Here is a 21,500-nt window from a genome sequence, read left to right on the forward strand (position 1 = left end):
TTGGTTTGTGATTGTATTTTTGACAGGGGATATTTTTTTTTCTGTAAATCTTCTGCCTGTTTGTTCTTGGTTATTTATAATTTAGCTTATGATATCTTTAGGTTATGATTTTGATTTACATTTGTCTGGCCCCCCGGAAATATGCAAAAAAATATCCCAAATTATGCGGGGGAAATTGCAATTTATGCGGGGGAAAAAGGCAAATTATGCAAGGGAAATTACAAATTATGCAAAACAAGAAAAAATTAATAAATCGCTGTCTAAATTTTTCCATTGCTTTATTTACATTTAACCAATTCAAAATTAAAGAACAACAACGCAAATTCACCCAAGCTGCCGGGTGTACCTCTTGATCTCCTCCTCGGGTACAGTCTGAGCTGAGGTGATTGTCAATTGTAGACTTTCTCATATGGTCCAGCACTCTAAGTTGCAAGACTTACAAAACAGTTTACCAGCACTAACAAATGTTGCATTTTTAAACTGTTTGTGATGGTCGGTAACTGATGTCTTTGTTGCTGATTTTGCTTTGCCACTCGGCGCTGCTCCATTGCGATGTACGAAGGCATCCATTCTGGTCGAGTTGTCTTGTATTGATTATTGATAAAACTTTTATTAAAAGGAATCAAACTTGAATCCAGATCGTAACTCGCACGTTAGCCGGTTAGCGAGAGAAAGGCAGTGATCGCTTGGCGCTTGGTTTTGGTTAGATCTCAAGATGACAAATCAAATCGTACACTTGGAATACGTTGGTAACTTAGTAACACTGGCTCTAAACTATCGGAACAATGGCGGACGCCCGTATGAAATATTTCTCCGGCGAGCATAAAGGGATCCAGAGGAAAAAAAGACACATAAATTTGATCATGTTTTGACTTTTACACATTCTGATCACAAGGCATATGAAAAGTTCTAGCCAGCATGAAAAATAAAAAGGGATGATTTTCTTTGTTTAGAACCAGGATGGCCGCCGTTGCCGGGCGGCGTGACATCAGACTATTGAATCGTATTGGAACAGCCTCCCTTTAACCCTCTCCTTACCACCCATATGAAAATCGTCACGGTCGTTACGATGCCACCGACAATTTCCTCAAATAATTTCTCTTGAACATCACAAAATTTAAAGAAATGCTTTGGTTACAGCTATAAATGCTAATCACTGTGTTGTAGAGCTCGCATGTCACATTCTTGTTTGAGCAAGAAAAGTCTATTTTGTGCTGGGTGGGTGTGAAATTTCGGGGGAAATTCTAAAAATAGCTGGTAAGGAGAGAGTTAATGTTAAAGGGAAGTCACTGTCACGTATTTGGGAACATCGTCGGGCTTTTTCGGTTTCATTTTCTTCACACAATGGTCATAAATTCACGCTAAAAAACATATTTTGCATAATTATGCGGTAAAAGGTGAATTATGCGGCCGCATTGCGGTAAGTGGCAAATTATGCGGCCGCATCGGTCGCATTTTCTAGGGGGGCCAGATTTGTACTATTTTTGTTAGATTGCTTGTTTTTTTTTGTTTCAGCGGTCTCTCATATAACCTCAATTGCGTTGGAAGAGACCTAAAGCAACAAAAAAAAAAAAAAAAAAGTATTCCTCTTAGTGGAGACCTGTGTCTGGATGAGACTTTTAGGTGATCTCAAACTAAGTACTTTGGTGGTGTGCTCTTGGAATCTACATCTGTTCCCTATTTGAACCAATTCCCCTTTGTCTTACCTTTTCTTGGGGGCTTTAATTGTAATTCTAAAACTTTTTACTATCCCATTTTCTTCCTTTTTACTGGCGCTTCAGAGAACACGTGAGGAAGACCAAGGCAAAAGTGTCCACGCGTAATGCCCTCCTTGGAAAGCTGGCAAATATGAACTGGGGAACTGACCCTAAAACCCTAAGGACCACAGCATTGGCCCTCAGCAACTCAACTGCGGAGTACTGCTCAGCTGTATGGGCCCGATCATGCCATGCCTCCAAGCTAGACCCCGAGCTCAACAACGCCTGCCGGATCATAACGGGCCAGCTGAGAGCAACACCATTACCACTGGTCTACCGTGCAGCAGGAATAGCCCCACCACACATCCGGAGGGAAACTCCTGCAGACACCCTCTTCATGACCACAATTGCCCCAAAAGCAGGCTCAAATCAAGGAAAAGCTTCCTCACAGTAGAGAGCCTTCACCCAGACCACTCAGCATTCTTCCGCCTGGACAAATGGGTAGAATGGGACAAGACAGCAAACGATGCCCTCCAGCCCCCAACAGAAAAGCTCCCAGCAGGCACAGACCTCAAGAGAAAAGAATGGGTGGCGTTGAACAGAGCTAGAGCAAAGGTGGGAAACACCGCCACCAACCTCTTTAAATGGAAAATCTCACCGGGCACTGAATGCCCATGGGGTCACCCCAGACAGACCATGGACCACATCCTGTCTGAATGCTCGCTGGGACCCCACTGCACCAATGTTGACCTGAGGGAATGCAACCAGACTGCCCGGGACTGGCTGACTCACTGGCGCGACAAGATATGATGATGACTGGCGCTGATATGACCTAAATGTGTTGCAAGCGCCGTAAAACCCTTAAAAACAAAACAAAACAAAAAATGTCTTCCTGGGTGGGGGTCCCTGACCTCCCATAGTGGGTGGGGTTCTCTGACCTCCCATAGTGGGTGGGGTTCTATGACCTCCCATAGTGGGCGGGGTTCTCTGACCTCCCATAATGGGTGGGGTTCTCTGACCGCATTATCCAGTAAACGTACTCAAAGCGCTTTACAAGGGGTCCCTGGTCAACAGCAACATTTAACATGTAGGGCGAAACAGACAAGTAATAGTGTGCTCTTGGAATCTACATGATCTGTTCCCAATTTGAACCATTCCCCTTTCTCTCTCTCTCTCTCTCTCTCTCTCTCTCTCTCTCTCTCTCTCTCTCTCTCTCTCTCTCTCTCTCTCTCTCTCTCTCTCTCTCTTCCTTGGGTACTTTAATTGTAATTTTAGAACTTTCAATATCCCATTTTCTTCCTTTTTACTGGAGCTGCTGTGAACCAAATGTGTTGCAAGCGCCGCAAAACCCTTAAAAACAAGCAAACAAACTATTTGAGATAGGAATCAATGACGTCATTAATTTATGAGTTGTTTTTCACAACTCAATCTGCCATTATGTTTTCCATTTTTATGTTGGGTTGGGGGGACTTCCGGTAACTCACTTGTAAAGGTAAACAGAAAACAAATGATATAACGTCCCACAACTTTTGTCGCATGAAATCAGTAGCCTTGTGTGAGGGGTGATCACTCGGGAGGATACAGTTGAGGGAGGCCTTCCGCACGTTCCTCGAGGTAGCTTCACTTTAGATAAAGAACTGAACAAGTGTGTATGAAAAGTGCCAGACAAAGCAAGAAAGAAAAATACAAGAAAAAAAACCCCATCCCCCCAAAAATCAGTCGACCTCGACTGGGGATCGAACCTCAGACCTTCTGATTTCCGGTCAGACGTTGAAGGATTAAAATTAAAAGGCAACCTTGTGCTGAGCAGACCTATGTGTTTTTTTTTTTCTTCTATTAAGATAAGTTATAGGTTGTATTAAATGTTCTTGGGTTTTTGTATGCGTGTGTGTGTGTTTTCTTATTAGTATTGGGTTAGGTCAAGGTAGTCGGGTTTTTTTCTTTCTTTTAGGGATAATAAAAGGAATCATTAGCAGCTCAAGGAGTGTGCGGAAGGCCTCCCAACGTGAATCGCCCATCGATTTTGAAGTGTGCGCTTCAATTGTTCCCAAATTGTTGAAATATTAATTTAGAGATTTAACCCTTTCCTTACCAACCATAGTAAAATCGTCACATTCGTTACGATACAACCAACATTTTTCTTATTCAAATTTATCTTGTACATCATAAAATTTAAAGAAAATGAACCGTGTATTGTAGAGCATGTTTCGCGTAAGTAATTATGTATCGCAAGAATTTTACTGTTATATTGTCTGAGTGATAAAAATGTTATTTTGTGTAAGTTGGGTGTGAAATTTTGGGGAAAATCCTGAAAAAGGCTGGTAAGGAGAGAGTTAATGACGTTGCCCAGTTATAGACGTGGAAATTCATTTCATTTTTCGTACTCAGGATACAGAAAGAGATAGAGTTAGAGTTGTACTCAGTTCACCTTTGCCCTTTCCATTATCGCCATGACTCAACCGCCGAGAAAAATCCTGATTGCCGTGGACGGCAGTTCAACATCCTTATACTCACTGGAATGTAAGTATCCACACTCCCCCCCCCCCACCCCCCTCCATCCCGCCCACCCCTCTAAAAATGTCTGGAACCGGCTATGTGGTCTAGTGGTATGACACTCGCTTTCGGATCGGAAGGTACTGGGTTCGAGCCTCGCGCTCGGCGCATAGTTGAGTCCTTGGAAAAGGCTCTTTACTTACATTCTCTCACCATACTCAGGTGTAAAATGAGTACCTGGCCGTTAACAGCGTTGTCTTTGTCCGAAAAATTGTAATATCGCCTAACAGGCGTCATGTCCCGTCCTACATGTTAACTGTTGCTGTTGACCAGGGACCCCTTGTAAAGCGCTTTGAACACATTTTAATTTAGTGGATATTGCGCTATATAAAAAAAAAGCTCAAAAAACAAAATCTCAAAAAGCTCAAAGAACCAAATTCCTATGTTTTACTGTCTTATGAACTTATTTGCAAGTCTCTGGGTGGAGTTCCCAACCTCCAATAGTGGGCAGGCAGGTACTTACTGTATCTTCTATCCCCATGTATCTGTTTTCCAACTTGCTTTCTGTTTTTGTCTTGGGATTAGCTTATTTGGTTTTGTCCTGGCCGGGAGGGAAATAGTCAAATCTATAGTTAGAAATTTGGGAGATGATATTTTTTTTTCCTTGTAAATCAGCTCTCTGTTATGTATTATTGTTATATGTGTTATTTTGAATATGTAATGCAAACATTTGAATGTATTCCTCTTAGTTGGATCCTGTGCTGGTGTCCAGATGAGACTTTTAGGTGATCTCAAACTAAATACATTGGTGGTATGCTCTTGGATTCTACATCTGATTCCTATTTGTTCCCAGTTTCTCTTTGTCTTACTTTTCTTGGGTGCTTTAATTGTAATTATAAAATTGGTCTATCTCATTTTATTCCTTTTTATCGGCGCTGATATGACCTTAATGTGTTGCAAGCGCCGTAAAATCCTTATAAACAAAAACAAAAATAATATTTGCAGATGTGACAATAGAACGCAATTGGATTCACTAGTACTTTTTATTCTTCATGCTGGCTAGAACTTTCCATATGTCATGTAGTCAGAATGTATAAAAGTCAAAACATGATCATATTTACAATGTTTTTCTCCTTTGGATACACTTTTATGCTCGTGGGAGAAATATTTCATCAGGCGTCCACCATTGTTCCGATAGTTTAGAGCCAGTTAATAAGTTGCCATGCGTCATTACGAAGGAAGTGACGTCATGACTGTTGAAGGCTATTATGGGCTTGATTGAACATTGTTGTAATGGACAATATTTTGCCTGTCCCCGCAGTTTTATTTTATTTTTTTTTTTTGTTTTTACTCCATTTTACCGCAAAATTTGAAAAACATTGGCGTGAAAAATTGCAAAATTCTCCATCAAAATGACCAAATTTGCCGCTGGTTTTACATAATTCAAGAAGATAAAGCAACACGTGGTTCTTTGAAGTTTCGTGAATAAATTTTAATAACACTGTGAGTTCTATAAGAGTGGTATATATAATGCAAGAAGTGGTAACTATAATGCAAGAAGTGAGATCTAGATTGCAAGAAGTGATATCTATCATGCAAGAAGTGAAATCTATACTATAATGCAAGAAGTGATATATATCTATAATGCAAGAAGTGATATCTATAATTCAAGAAGGGATATCTATAATGCAAGAAGGGATATCTATAATGAAAGAAGTGATATCTATAATGCAAGAAGGGGGATATCTATAATGCAAGAAGTGATATCTATAATGCAAGAAGTAATATCTATAATGCAAGAAGTGATATCTATAATTCAAGAAGGGATATCTATAATGCAAGAAGGGATATCTATAATGCAAGAAGTGATATCTATCATGCAAGAAGTGATATCTATAATGCAAGAAGTGATATCTATAATGCAAGAAGGGATATCTATGATGCAAGAAATGGTATCAATAATGCAAGAAGTGATATCTATAATTCAAGAAGTGATATCTATAATGTAAGAAGTGATATCTATAATGCATTTAAATTTGAACATAATATCCTTTTCTGAACACTATAAACACATTTTCACCAATTTTTCATCTAAATCAAATATGAAAACTCCGACTCTATAAAAAAACCCCACAAAAAACGCAACAAAAACAAACAACAGAACACCCCCCCCCCACACACACACACACACACCAACATAGACAAGAAGAGCAACAAAAACAAAACAAATAATTTTTTATCTAAAACTACCTGGAATTGGTTACCGAATGACGTGGTTTATGTACCTCCCATGAAATCGGATTTCAGCACCCTCGGATTCTTGCACGGTTTCCCCCCCCCCTCTCTCTCTCTCTCTCTCTCTCTCTCTCTCTCTCTCTCTCTCTCTCCCTCTCTCTCTCTCTCCAGATAGAGATAGATAGATAGATAGAGAGAGATAGATAGATAGAGAGAGAGAGATAGATAGATAGATAGATAGAGAGAGAGAGAGAGAGAGAGAGAGAGAGAGAGAGAGAGAGAGAGAGTTTGAATCCGGCGAGTTCTGTAATTCGGTCTTCTCAATGCATCTTCATCCTCATCATCATCATTATCATCATCATCATTATCGTCATCATAAGCATAATCAACAACAACAACAACAACAACAACAACAACAATAAAATGAATAAATAAATGTCAAATTAAAAAAGAAAATCATATCGAGTTCCATATGATTTGACTATAAATAGACTTTTCGTTGTTGCAATCACTCGGATATATTATTAGCGTTTTTAGACGTTCACTCAATATTATTGTTATATTCTACGTCCTTCCTTACCCACCATCGTCCTGTCCACAGGGTATAAAGAATGGTTTCTCAAAGAGAGAGACGAAATCGTCATTTTCCATTGCAGCGAGCCGGATTCCTTTACAAAATTCTGTAACAATCAATAAATTGTTTTCTGTTTTATACGTTTTCTATTCTACAAAGTGTGGTTTATACATTTTACGTTTGTAAACAATATCTGGCTTATCCATTTCTATTTTAATCAATAAATGTTTGAAACGTTTACAATTTCAAATACATTTCTGTTTTATACGTTTTCTTTCCTACAAAATATGTTTTATACAGTTTACCTTTGTAAATAATATCTGGTTTATCCGTTTCTATTTTAATCAATATATGTTTGATCCGTTTACAATTCAGTTCTGTTTTATACGTTTTCTCTTCTACAAAATCTGTTTTATACATTTCACTTTTCTAAACAATATATAGATAATCCATTTCAATTTTAAACAATATCAGTTTTGATAGGTTTTCAAATAATTATTTTAAAAAGTTCTGTTTTATACGTTTTCTATTCTACAAAATATGTTTAATATCTTTTCTATAATCATGGCAAGAAAAAAAATGATGATAGTGATAATGACAATAGTAATAATAATGATGATTATAACAAAGCTTATAATTAAGATGTGTTTTCTTCACACCCCCCTCCCCCCCCCCCCCCCCACCGGGTCAATCATCGCCCACGATATTCATTCCCCTCCCACCTCCCACCCTTCTCTCACCCCCCCCCCCCTTCCTTATTTCCAGTCAAGTCGTCTGGGCCATTGGATAGAGTCTACACATCCCTGGAGCTGATCCAATACCTGCAGGAAATGCTTGAAAACTCGCCTGTGAGTGGATATCAATCGATCCATCCATCCTTACCCACTACACCACCAATCACCCACCCAATCAATCAATCAATCAATCAATCAATCAATCAATCAATCAAACAATCGATCAATCAATCAATCAATCAATCCATCCATCAATCAATCAATCCTTTTTTCTATCAATCAATCAATCAATCAGTCAGTCAATCAATCAATCAATCAACCCATCCATCCATCAATCAATCCATCAATCAATCAATCCATCCATCAATCAATCAATCCATCTATCAATCAATCAATCCATCCATCAATCAATCAATCAATCAATCCATCCATCCATCAATCAATCAATTAATCCATCCACCCATCCATCAATTAATCAATCAATCAATCCATCAATCAATCTATCCATCAATCAATCAACCAGTCAATCAAGCAATCAATCAATCAATCCACCAATCAATCAATCAATCAATCCACCAATCAATCAATCAATCCATCCATCAATCAATCAAGCAATCCACCGATCATAACCCACCGCACCATCAAATAATCAATCACTCAATCACTCACCCAATCAATCAATCCATCAATCAATCAATCCATCAATCGATCAATCAATACATCAATCAATCAATCCATCAATCAATCCATCCATCAATCAATCAATCAATAAAGCAATCCACCGATCCTTACCCACCGCACCATCAAATAATCAATCACTCAATCGACTAATTATCGATTACCTAATCAATCAATCCATCCATCCTTACTCATCGCCCCACCAATCAATGAATGAATCAATCAATCAATCAATGAGGGTCATTTAAATCGATCGATATTTGAAGGATGAGTATTCTGGCCAAATAATTAAATACGTGTCTTTCCAGAGTACGACAGTTTTAAAGATGATGCGTCATAATTTTCATTCTACTTTCACTTTCACTTTCAGTTCAAAGGGACAATACTCAATGTTGTCAGTTCCAAACCAGGGGAGGCTATCATCAAAGCGTGCGACGAAAACAAGATGGACATGGTGATCATCGGCGCCCGCGGGACAAGGCCCATCTCCAAACGACACACCGTTGGCAGCACGGCACAGTACGTCATGCAGAACCTTAGGCTCCCCACGATCCTCTGTCAAATCCCAGTGGAAAATAAAAAATGAAGTGTGTAGTGTGTAGTTTTTAATAACAAATAAATCTGTCAAATTCCAGTGGAAAACCAAAACTGAATGTGTAGTGTGTAGTTTTTAATAACAAATAAATATTAAGTGCTAAGATTAACTGTGCTGTTTAGCACAATACTTTACAACCGGCTGTATTGTGAACCTCATGGCGTACAAAATATTCAAAGAGCGTGTAAAACTTTGACAGGGTGTGCTGGTGATGGAGAACACACCGACATAAAACAATATTATTATTATAGTCACTTTTAAAAAATAACACATGTAATATGTAATGAATACACGATGAGTGCAGTAGCGTGGCATGCTTATAATATAAGGTGTCGCCAGAATAAGAAGAAAATGGCTTAAAACATGCTATATTTGTAAATACAAAAGAAAGAAAAAAAAATATACAGAAAAGACTTACTCATATAAGTATGAGGCGGTATTTACTATTTCTCAGTTTTGTCTTTTCTAAAAAGCTGTTGTAATCCATTTTTAAAAAATGGATTCTGTGCCAGGCACCAAATCAACCAATATAGCCACGCCCCTGGTGATGAGTGGGTGTTATTTTATCATATTATGTACTATCTCACGATGTGTTTTTCACCATAATTGAGGTTTTATATAACATTTATATAGCGCAATATCCTCTAAATGTGCTCAAAGCGCTTTACAAGGGCCCTTGGACAACAACAACAACATTTAACATATAGGACGTGACATGACGCCTGTTAGGCGATATCACAATTTTTCGGACAGAGACCTGTTAACGGCCAGGTCCTCATTTTACACATAAGTACGACGAGAGAATGTGAGTAAAGAGCTTTTTCCAAGGACTCAACTATGCGCCGAGCGAGTCTCGAGCCCAGGACCTTCCGACCCGAAAGCGAGTGTCATACCACACGACCCCATAGCCGCACCATACAATATAGTGACGATTCGGGTGCACAGGCTTTTAAGTAAAAGTTGAAAGTATGTAAAGCTTTTACAAAATGGTTGAAAAGCACTGACCAAACACAGCAATCTTCTTCTTCTTCTTCTTCTTCTTCTTCTTCTTCTTCTTCTTCTTCTTCTTCTTCTTCTTCTTCTTCTTCTTCTCCTCCTCCTCCTCCTCCTCCTCCTCCTCCTCCTCCTCCTCCTCCTCCTCCTCCTCCTCTCCTCTCCTCCGCCTCCTCCTCCTCCTCCTCCTCCTCCTCCTCCTCCTCCTCCTCCTCCTCCTCCTCCTCTTCTTCTTCTTCTTCTTCTTCTTCTTCTTCTTCTTCTTCTTCTTCTTCTTTTCTTCTTCTTCTTCTTCTTCTTCTTCTTCTTCTTCTTCTTCTTCTTCTTCTTCAAGTACCAAGTCTGTGCCAGACATCGGTGATCATGGTACGCCATTCTTATCTTATCTTATCTTATCTTATCTTATCTTATCTTTATCTTATCTTACTAAATGCTTAATAGGAAGTATCCTTTAAATGCCTTATACAATAGTTTATAATTACAGAATCTCATATAGCTTGCATTGTATCATTCACAGACAGTTTTACACAACTTTGAATGTCAGTAAAAATGTATCAATACGGCAATGTAAAATCGAAATGAATCACACATGTACAAAGTTCATAGTACAATGAAATATTAATGACAAAAATAATCATGAAAGCAACAACGATAATAATCATACATACGTCTCTGATAAATTATGATTTTACATTGTTTCAGATGTCATGCATTTTACTGGTCAACATTTACAAGCCATTCATCTCTCTGACCAGATAATCTCAGAAAACTAATTTTACTTTCTCTTTCTTTGTCACCCAGCTGTTCAAACTATTCAAATATGTTTTTCTTGGTCTACCTTTACTCTTTTTACCTTCTATCTTTCCCGTGAGAGAAATATGTTCAATACATTTATGTCGATGTAGGTGTCCTAAAAATTGTATTTGTCTTTTTCTTATTGTACGAATTAGTAACCTTTTAGTTTCAGCTTGCTCTAATACTTCTTCATCAGTTTTCTTCTCTGTCCATGAGATTATTTACAACCTTCTAAGAAACCACATCTCTGCTACCTCCACAGCAGTCTATTCTTAAAATATAGAGATGGAGATCAACGTTGGTCCGAGCTGCCAATATTACATTTTTACCGTAGAGCACAGATTTTCTGGCAAATCTAAAAACTATAAAACTATTTTTTTTTTACAAAATGATATGCGAGTAACTTGCAAACCTTTAAAAACAATTAAGCATCATTTTGTCAGTGAATGACATAATCAGTCGGAAGGTGAAAATTTTGGATTTGCACTTTTTTTCATTTTCTGAAAGAATATGCTCACTGGAGTATTTTAATCTTTATTTGAAGTAAATCGGGTGATTTTTCATGAAGTTATAGTCAGATGTATGGGAAAGGTATCCAGCAAATTTTCTCAAATTTAATATTTTTTCAACTTGACTAGCTGTAAAAAGTATTTAGAAGTGGAATTAAGCTTTGATATCTCCCGAAGATTTGGGTACAACAAGAGTTGATTTAATCATTTATGACAAGAATTCATTTTGGATAAAAAGTGACCTTCTAACTAAACTTGGCAATATCTCAGTTCAAACCTTTTCACCATCCGACTGATTATGTCATTCACTGTAACAATTATATTTATTACCCATTGGCTAAAAATGAATGCAAAGAAAATCTAGAAATGAAAGGAGCAGGCACCGGTATAAGATTAAAAAAAACAACTGAACAATTGTGTATGAAAGGTGCCAGACAAAGCAAGAAAGAAAATTATTAGAAAAAAAAAACCATCCCAAAAATCAGTCGAACTCGACTTGGGATCGAACCTCAGACCTTCTGATTACCGACTAGGGATCGAGCCTGTAATCAGAAGGTCTGAGGTTCGATCCCCAGTCGAGGACTGATTCTTTCATGGAGTTGAAATGTTTACCTCACAGCTCACGGTACGTTTACCGAAAATTGTTATCGATGTAAAATTATTTTGCATTGATAAATATCGATATATCAATATTTCAAGTTACGAAATATCGTATCGTATCGATATCGAAGTTTTGTGATATCACCCAACACTAGCGATGGACAACCAATTAGATTACAGGTTCTGTGTGTTTAGGTAAAATACTCATAACATCCGCCGGCCAGATATAACGTTGGAACCAACACACAATGTGTAGCCTTGAACTATACGTAGCCTTGTAGTCAGGTTTTTAGAATTTGGAGATCACTACTCATAAACATGGCTGGCTGAAAACAATAACAAAGAACTGAGTGACGTCAATTTCGTTCCCTCAATAGAATATTTACTATCACAGCTTTTATCATTGTCGAATGTCTAGAATTAATTAGTCGAGTACCAAGTTCGTGGCCATTACGAAATCCCTATGGACTTTATTTGGACTAATCCGTGTACTTTTATGAATCTGCTATAGCTCGGGTTGGTGCAGGTTACAATGTAATCATAATCGGTCGAGGAGTAATCGTCAATGTATAATTTCAAAGAGTTCACCGAAAAGAAAATAAGGAAATGAAACAGCTTGTTTGTTTCAAAGGGGAAATAACTTGCCTCTACTACGGGCTTCCAACCGCCGTATTCCTGCAGACATTGCTGTCTCAAAAACGCTCGTTTTCTTTCCACTCCATATAAGTAAAATTCTACCCTTATTCGTAATGCTATTGTATCACGTGACGAACCGTAAAAGTCAATGACGAACGCGCGACTGTCGTCAGTTGGAACACCGACAATGTACACAACTTTCCCCGGCGCCAGGCCGTTGTCAATTGCCAGAAATTCGTCATTCCGCACAGACCTCCAAAACACGCCCAGTCTCAGAAGAACGATGGAGACATTATTTGTTCCTTTATCAAGTCCGTTTTGAATATCGGATGGGCAAACGGTGCACAAAATCTCAGATTTCCCCAAAACGTCTTGGGTGACGATTCCTGAACAGCTCGAGAGCGAGCAGGCCCCAGCACAGTCTGTAATTGACCTGGTAAGGAGAGTGTTACCAGCGTTGCACGATTGAAGAACTCGGTTTTGGGGGACGAACCATGAATTCCGCTGACACTGACATACAGCAATCAAGTTTAAAACGCACACTGACAAACAAATTAATTGAAGGAAGTTTGTCTTATTTGGTTTGAACTCCATCGGTTTGTTGGGTGTTCTGTAGATTCCTTGCCAGGAGAGGAATCAGTGATGTCGGTCCCAAGATGGTTGACTCGCTAACAACCTGAGGCAGAATGTCCAAAAATATATGAATAATAACGTGAAGTTGAATGTAAGCTTCAATTTAATTACAAAAACAGATCAAATGAACGTTTCGGGTTTCCCCTTTATCAACAAAAACAGGATGATTGAATCACCACAGATGAATGAGATGATGTGGTAGTTTTGTTTTGTTTATTCATCTTAACTACGCCACTACCACATCATCTCATTCATCTGTGGTGTTTCAATCATCCCGTTTTGTTGATAAAGGGGAAACCCGAAACGTTCATTTGATCTGTTTTTGTAATTAAATTGAAGCTTACATACAACTTCACGTTATTATTCATTTCTTCGAGCTTCGAGCAGCAACATTTACACCAAAAATATATGGGAATTCATTAAGATATGAAAAATCTCGATAACTTGAGCACTTGAGCTTTTATATAGAGCTATATATGCGGCTATCAGGACTTGTGGTATGACACTCGCTTTCGGATCTGAAGGTCCTGGGTTCGAGCCTCGCTCGGCGCATAGTTGATTCCTTGGAGAAGGCTCTTTACTCACATTCTCTCACCGTACTCAGGTGTCAAATTAGTACCTGGCCGTTAACAGCGTTGTCATGTCCCGTCTTACGTGTTAAATGTTGCTGTTGGCCAGGGACCCCTTGTAAAGCGCTTTGAGCACATGTAGTATAAAAGCTCAATTTTTAAAAATATTCACCAAACGTGCTCAAAGTGGTTTACAAGGGGAATCTAACCAACAGCAACACTTAACATGTAGGAAAAGACATGACGGGTGTTTGGCGACGTTGCTATTTTTTCGGATAATTAGAACTCTGTCGACGGCCAGGAACTTAATTTACACCTACGGTGAGAGAATGTGAGTAAAGAGCATTTAAAAGGTCTCAACTATGCGCCGCTCAAAGCTGGACTCAAACCCTGGTTATCTTCCGTTCCGGAGACAAGTGTCATATCACAAGACCACATAGCACACAATATGAAATCCTACGCATATCATTCCTATACACAGCACCATTAAAACACAAGTCAAACCTAACATTTTTATCAAGTCACCATATCTATCTATCTATCTATCTATCTATCTATCTATCTATCTATCTATCTATCTATCTATCTATCTATCTATCTATCTATCTATCTATCGATCTACTTATCTATCTATCCATCTATCTATCTATCTATCTATCTATCTATCTATCTATCTATCTATCTATCTATCTATCTATCTATTTATCTATCTATTTATCTATCCATACATCCATCTATCTATCTATCTATCTATCTATCTATCTATCTATCTATCTATCTCTCTCTCTCTCTCTCTCTCTCTCTATATATATATATATATATATATATATATATATATATATATATATATATATATAAATCGATCTATCCATCCATCTTCCCATCCATTCATCGATCTATCTATATATTTATCTATCTATCTTTATATCTATCTATCTATATATCTATCTAGCTATCAGGGCCGGATTTAGACTTAGTGGGGCCCCTAAGCTATTTGAAATTTTGGGGCCCCTTTATAACTCAGGATAGTATCTGAGCCAAAAACGAATTTCTGATAATAGAATGAAACACAAATAATAAGCGCGTATACAGTACGATATTAAATTATAGTAACTATTAAAATAAGCTATTCTAGTGTAAAAAACTTACATGTTAAAATGTTTTTTTTCCTTCCCTTTGTCAGAGCAAAGTCATTAATAACGTCATCAAATGATAGGCTGCGTAGTTTGTCGCTTTCAATGCACATGAGACTGAGGGAGCATAGTCTATCTTGAGCCATTGTTGATCTGAATTCGTTTTTAATCCTTTTTAATTGTGAAAAAGATCTTTCTCCAGAGCAATTTGCAATCATCATACTTAAAAACATTCTCAAAATTGCCTCTACGTTAGGGAAAGCTGATATGACGTGATCGTTAAATATTATTTGTACAAATCCTGGTGCGTCATACTATAACGTTCCGTCGAACCAGAGGCCTGACTTTGTCTAATGTATTGGTGAAAATGCTTCACTTCTCCCACAAGGTTCATGTCAACATCTTCAGGATAAGCTTGGTATAAGGCACTGACCCCTACACGAATCTCTTCTTCTGTAGCAATTAATTGCGTTAAAAATGAGAACTTGTTGGCAGCATCACTATACACAGAGGCTCGTTGTGCTAGATTTGACTCTAATGCATCAATCACGGGTATAAATGAATTGATTCTAAATCTGTCTCTGGGCTCGATATTCTCTAAAGCATCACCATCACCATTGCTGGGTTTTCTTCGATTTCTGGGATTTTTAAAGTCAACATCCGGCAATTTTTCTTTAGCTTTTTCTACAAAATGATCGAACATATTCCTACAACCTTTGACAAAGTCCGAAAGAGAAGCATATAACTTTTTACAAACGTCTAAACTAATTGATGGGTCCTGGAGGGATTGACTTGTCTTGTGAAATTCCTCTAGCAAGTAACTCCACAGATACAGCATTACCATAAATTCCAACTCTTCCATTTTATTTGTAATATTCATGGCTTGATTTCTTGTGTCCCCCTTTTGTGTAGTATCGGTATAAAGCTGCTGCAACGCAGAGATTATCTCGTTATAACTCTCAAGTATTGCTTGTGTTGCTCTTGAATGGGCTTCCCATCTAGTTTGAGATAACGATTTTGGAACTTTTGCACCATCTTTGTAAAAGGATAATAATATGGCCCATCTATGTGTGGATGATGAAAAAAAGTTGCATATTTCTTGAATGATTCCAAAAAAATTCACAGCATCCAAACAGCAGTCAACAGCTGCTCTACCAATCAGATTTAGGGAATGACCAGCACATGGAATAAACATGGCATACTTGTTTGTCTGCAGTATAATTTCTTGCATGCCCTTGTATTTGCCAGACATGTTGGCGGCATTATCGTACGACTGGCCTCGACATTAGGTGAAGTCTATTTTGCATTCGTCTTAAAGGTAGTTTAGAACCAATTTAGCCATATTTTCTCCCGTATGACTACCCATCTCTAAGAAAGTGAGAAAACGTTCAATAGGCAATCCATCGTCTGGCGAAACATACCTCACAATGACAGTCAGTTGGTCAATATGGGATCGGTCGGGAGTGGAATCTACTGATAAGCTGAAGTACCCACCAGTTCTTAAATCATCCAGAATTGAGGTTCTTACCTTGTGAGCCATTATTTGAATGAATTCATCACATGTAGTTTTTGATAGATAAGAAGTGACGCCCGATCCTTTATTCCCAAATTCTTTGATATGGTTCGCTAGAAATGGATCAAATTTTGCCACAAGTTCGAGTAATCCAAGGAAATTCCCGTTGTGTGGAGAACCAAACCTTTCCTCATCTCCCCTGAAAGGTAACCCACGTTCTGATATAGTAATTATAACTGCCACAACTCGCCCAAGAACATTTTTCCAATACTGTCGTTTAGTATTTATCTCTTCTGCCAACTTGCAGTCAATCGTTGAACCACGTTTTCTTGTAAGATACGCTACCGAAGCTATTCCATGGGGTCCAGAGTTTTCGTGATTTTGTACTAAATACGTGTTGCGCCAATCACAAAATCCAACAGATGATAATGGTGTAGAAGTATTTGTTGAAAAAAGTTTACAAACAAAACAGTATACACGACCAGTTGCTGGAGAATATACTAACCATTCTCTGCAATATTTTTCACCATTAGCCCGTTTTGGGTAGAACAAACCTTTTGAACAATATCTGTCTTGGTTTGCAAAATGCATTTTTGATTTTTCAAATGAGTCATTCGAGTGTTGGCACCCTGACGAGCCTTTTTCTACCCAATATGAAATATCATCTTTACTTAAATCACCCCACAATCCAACATCATTCTCCCTGTTTTTAAATGCAACATCTTCTGTGGTTTTACTGCTCTCTGGGTTTGAAATGGTACTTGTTGCTTTACTCGTTGCCGAACTTTCTATATCACTTGATGGGTTTGATATAATTTCTACACAACTAGATGTACTAGGTTCTGTTTCGGATAAAGAATGAATTTTCTGTGACTGACTCGTTGTGTTCAAACCCGTTGGTTCATCAACGTCTTTATCTTTCTTTGTTAAGAAACTTTCTAATTTTGTCAACTTGCGTGTCTCTTCTTCAGTTCTGATCTTATTTTTCCTCTTTTGTGCCCCACTTTTATACCTTGTAGACATTGTGCAAACTGTGGGTAGAATTAAAAAAAACCAGAAGTGTTATTTGTCCCATTACCATTGTCTAAAAATAGGCAATTCTGATGGTGGCAATGACAAACGTTGTAATCTTATTGCAAATGAAAATCATATTCTACTAACGGACATCAAACAAGCAGAGGACAAACAATACAACAAGTTGAATGTTTCAAATATTTAGGCTTCAATGTAACATCCAATGGAAAATCAGATTGTGAAATAAAGAAAAGAATAGGTATGGCGAAGAATGCATTCAACCAGCTGCATACAATCATGAAAAACAGGAATATTAGCATGAAAACAAAAATCAAAGTCCTGGATTGCTATGTACTGTCTGTGCTGCTATATGGTTGTGAGAGCTGGACCATAAACAAGACCATGGTTAAAAGACTGGAGGCAGTGGAAATGTGGTTTTACAGAAGAATGATGAGGGTGTCATGGATGGAAAGGAAAAGAAATGAAGAAATTTTAGAAATGGCAAACAGAAAAAGATCACTGATAACAAAAATCATCAAACGCCAAATGGAATTTTTAGGACACATTATCCGCCACCCTGGTTTGGAAATACTCGCCTTGACTGGAAAGATGAATGGAAAAAGAATAAGAGGAAGACAAAGAATAACGTATTTGAAAGGGATAAGAACTTGGACAGATGAAGCTGAGAAAGGTGGCGCTGCTTTAATAGAATTGGCAAGAGATAGATCAGCTTGGCGGAAGATGACCTCCGACGTCTGCTTCAGATATGGAACTACATGAGATGAGATTCTACTAACGATAAAAAATATGAATCATTAGCTATATAACAATTGGACTCTAATAATGAAATATGTATTTATTGTTTACGTTTTGTTAATTTATTTTTCCATCATTGTGAGGTAGTCTATGGACTTTTTATTGATTCGTCATACTGGCAGAAATCAAATTAAAAAAAAAAACTGTATTCTAATTTCAATAAAACAAAAGAGTCTGCAGTTTATCTACTTTTCTATACGTCTCATATACCTAGCCATTATTTTCATATCACAGAGAGTGTACTTCAACAATCATTTGCATCCCGCATATCATACTGGCACGGCACAACTATCAAATCCCAATTAGTCACAGTATATTGACATCGGGCCAACCAATCGCGCCGAGCATCTGGCTGGCAACTGGCAGCTGATGATATGGTGCATAGGGTTTGAGTCAAACACCAAATCTACAGTAACCGAAGCCGACACGTTTCAAGCTCCGAAGATAACTGTGTCCAGGCAAGATTGCCTAAATATCAGTGTTTTAAGTATCAAAACTCGTGTAACGCCTGTATACCTTGCTCTCCTATATTTATAAACACGCATGTGAATATAAAGACATATTTCAGTTTTTGCAAAGAACGAGCTCTTCAACCCTAAAAATAACAATCGAAAACTAGTAATAAATCTTAGGGTTAGAAAATATTATTTTTAGGATTGATGAGCTCGGGACCGTTCTCTTTCAGTAGTACCCTTAAGCCTAAGCGCCTATACTCTTAAATCCTGTATTAAATTGGTAGCTAGCTAGAAACATATAATTAGAAGAAGAAACAAATAACATCAGCAGTCCTGAGTCTAAGCTCTACGAAAGATCTGCTGTGGTCCCTACTTTCGTTTCCCATAACTTTCATTCCGGGGACTGATGACGCAATACATGAAACAAAAATAGTGACCCCAGATCTTAAGTAGTGACCAAACTTAGATCTAAATCGCTAAAACTTACCTTTAAATTCCCAAAAACGTTGCAATCCAAGTCCAAAATTTTTAAAACGTTTACGATCTGTGAATTTGCAATGGCAAAGCGAAAACAAAAATCCAACAAACAAGAACAGGAAATACTACAAACGGATATTGAAAGTAAGATTGAAGTGATTCCTTACAATCTTGTACACTTCGAACCCATGGATTATTTGTTTGTCCTTGCTTCAAAAATCCTTATATTTTTTTTTTTGAGAATTTCTTTATCCAGCAAATTTACATTATTTTGTGCATTCTACACTGAAATCATTAATTTTTTAATATCTTCGCATCAACTATTTATGTTTTAAATAATAAACTCGCCTTCTTTATAACCCGAATAGTATTCGAGGTACAAGAAATGGAAATGGATTGACTCATCAGGACCCCTTTATTTCATAGGGGCCCCACAATTTCGTGGGGGGGGGGGGGTATAATTTCGGGTGGGCCCCATAATTTCTTGGGGGCCCCGTAATTTCGTGGGCGGGCCCCAAAACACTTTTTAATCCATTTATTTTGCCACAGAGAGCATATATGTATTGCTTTTTCGCCCCCCCCCCCAAGAGATGGGGCCCTAAGCTACAGCTTGTATAGCTTATAGGTAAATCCGGCCCTGCTAGCTATCTATCTATCTAACGGTCTATCTATCTATCTATCCATTTATCTATATATCTATATATCTATCCAACAATCTCTCTCTATCTCTCTATTTATCTATCTATCTAGTTATCCATCCATCTATCTATCTATCTATCTATCTATCTATCTATCTATCTATCTATTTATCTCTATTTATCCATCTATTCATACATCACCTCACCACCTGTCACTTTCAGTATCTATCCACGTTAGAAATGTCACGTTTTCGTCTCGTCGCAAATCGTAAACGCCATCCGTTGATTGATCTGTAATGGCAATTAGGATCAAATATTAAGTTGGAATCGTCTAAACGCTTATCTTGACCCCTTGGAGCAACTCAATAAATGTTTTCTTCCCCGTCCTCTCGTGTACAATGTATGTGTTGTTTGATGCAAGCGTCGTATTCATTGTATGTGTTGTTTGATGCAAGCGTCGTGTTCATTGTATGTGTTGTTTGATGCAAGCGTTGTGTACAATGTATGTGTTGTTTGATGCAAGCGTTGTTTCAATGTATGTGTTGTTTGATGCAAGCGCCGTGTTCATTGTATGTGTTGTTTGATGCAAGCGTCGTGTTCATTGTATGTGTTGTTTGATGCAAGCGTCGTGTTCATTGTATGTGTTGTTTGATGCAAGCGTCGTGTTCATTGTATGTGTTGTTTGATGCAAGCGTCGTGTTCATTGTATGTGTTGTTTGATGCAAGCGTCGTGTACAATGTATGTGTTGTTTGATGCAAGCGTCGTGTTCAATGTATGTGTTGTTTGATGCAAGCGCAGTGTTCATTGTATGTGTTGTTTGATGCAAGCGTCGTGTTCATTGTATGTGTTGTTTGATGCAAGCGTCGTGTTCATTGTATGTATTGTTTGATGCAAGCGTCGTGTTCATTGTATGTGTTGTTTGATGCAAGCGTCGTGTTCATTGTATGTGTTGTTTGATGCAAGCGTCGTGTTCATAGTATGTGTTGTTTGATGCAAGCGCCGTGTTCATTGTATGTGTTGTTTGATGCAAGCGTCGTGTACATTGTATGTGTTGTTTGATGCAAACGTGTGTTAATTGTATGTGTTGTTTGATGCAAGCGAGGGTTCACACGTTGTGAAGAATATGGGCATTAAAATTGTCCCAACTATCGGGAGCCTCTGTGGTGTAATGCTAGCACGTCTGACCGGTAATCAGAACGTCTGAGGTTCGATCCCCAGTCGAGGTCTACTGATTTTTATTTTTATTTTTGTTGTTGTTGTATTTGCCTTTCTTACATTGTCTGGCACCTTTCATACACACCTGTTCAGTTCTTTATCTTAGTGGATATTGCGCTATATAAAATAAAAGCTCAAGTTTTATTTTTATTTCCTCGCAAATATCCCGGGCTCTCCACAAGTCTTAACCCTCTCCTTACCAGCCATTTTCAGAATATTGCCCAAAACGTCATACCCACCCAACACAAAAACAGACATTTCTTACTCAAACAGAAAAGCAACAAGCACATTCTAGACATGATATTGTTCGACAATATGGGCTCTATTACAGAATATCAAGTTTTTTGTAGTTATAGCAAAAAGAAATGAAATCTGGATGGGAAAAGAGGCAGTTGCATCGTAACAAATGTGACGATTTTCCTACGGGTGGTAAGGAGAGGGTTAATGAATAATAATAATAATAATAATAATAATAATAATAATAATAATAATAATAA

General features: G+C 37.9%; 2 protein-coding genes across 6 annotated transcripts; one reads left to right on the plus strand and one right to left on the minus strand.

Moving 5' to 3' along the window:
* Positions 1–3,144: 3,144 nt before the first annotated feature.
* LOC144975632 (uncharacterized) lies at positions 3,145–9,070 on the plus strand. 5 transcript variants are annotated; one of them, XM_078919804.1, is made up of 5 exons: positions 3,145–3,189; positions 4,086–4,217; positions 7,027–7,107; positions 7,765–7,847; positions 8,782–9,070. In XM_078919804.1, the coding sequence occupies exons 2-5, from the start codon at positions 4,148–4,150 to the stop codon at positions 8,995–8,997; spliced, it is 450 nt and encodes a 149-aa protein (XP_078775930.1). In that variant the 5' UTR covers positions 3,145–3,189; positions 4,086–4,147; the 3' UTR covers positions 8,998–9,070. The 5 variants fall into 5 exon arrangements, with proteins under 5 accessions (XP_078775930.1, XP_078775933.1, XP_078775932.1 ...); XM_078919807.1 differs by having other exon boundaries at positions 3,177–3,311; XM_078919808.1 differs by lacking the exon at positions 3,145–3,189 and adding an exon at positions 3,195–3,252.
* Positions 9,071–15,160: 6,090 nt separating this feature from the next.
* LOC144975778 (uncharacterized) lies at positions 15,161–16,126 on the minus strand. Its single transcript, XM_078919964.1, has one exon. The coding sequence runs from the start codon at positions 16,124–16,126 to the stop codon at positions 15,161–15,163; it is 966 nt and encodes a 321-aa protein (XP_078776090.1).
* Positions 16,127–21,500: the final 5,374 nt, after the last annotated feature.

The sequence above is a fragment of the Berghia stephanieae genome, chromosome 6, assembly GCF_034508935.2.
Source record: "Berghia stephanieae isolate SIO BIC M18660-M18661 chromosome 6, UCSD_Bste_1.3, whole genome shotgun sequence".
In the NCBI taxonomy this organism is placed as follows: Eukaryota; Metazoa; Mollusca; class Gastropoda; order Nudibranchia; family Aeolidiidae; genus Berghia; species Berghia stephanieae.

Bases quoted from the DNA above. Each gene is read 5' to 3' on its own strand.
- LOC144975778 (XM_078919964.1), bottom strand. From the start codon at position 16,126: ATGTCTGGCAAATACAAGGGCATGCAAGAAATTATACTGCAGACAAAC.
- LOC144975632 (XM_078919804.1), top strand. From the start codon at position 4,148: ATGACTCAACCGCCGAGAAAAATCCTGATTGCCGTGGACGGCAGTTCA. The intron at 4,218-7,026 runs GTAAGTATCCAC...TCCTGTCCACAG, and splicing joins ATCCTTATACTCACTGGAAT to GGTATAAAGAATGGTTTCTC. The intron at 7,848-8,781 runs GTGAGTGGATAT...TTTCACTTTCAG, and splicing joins AAATGCTTGAAAACTCGCCT to TTCAAAGGGACAATACTCAA.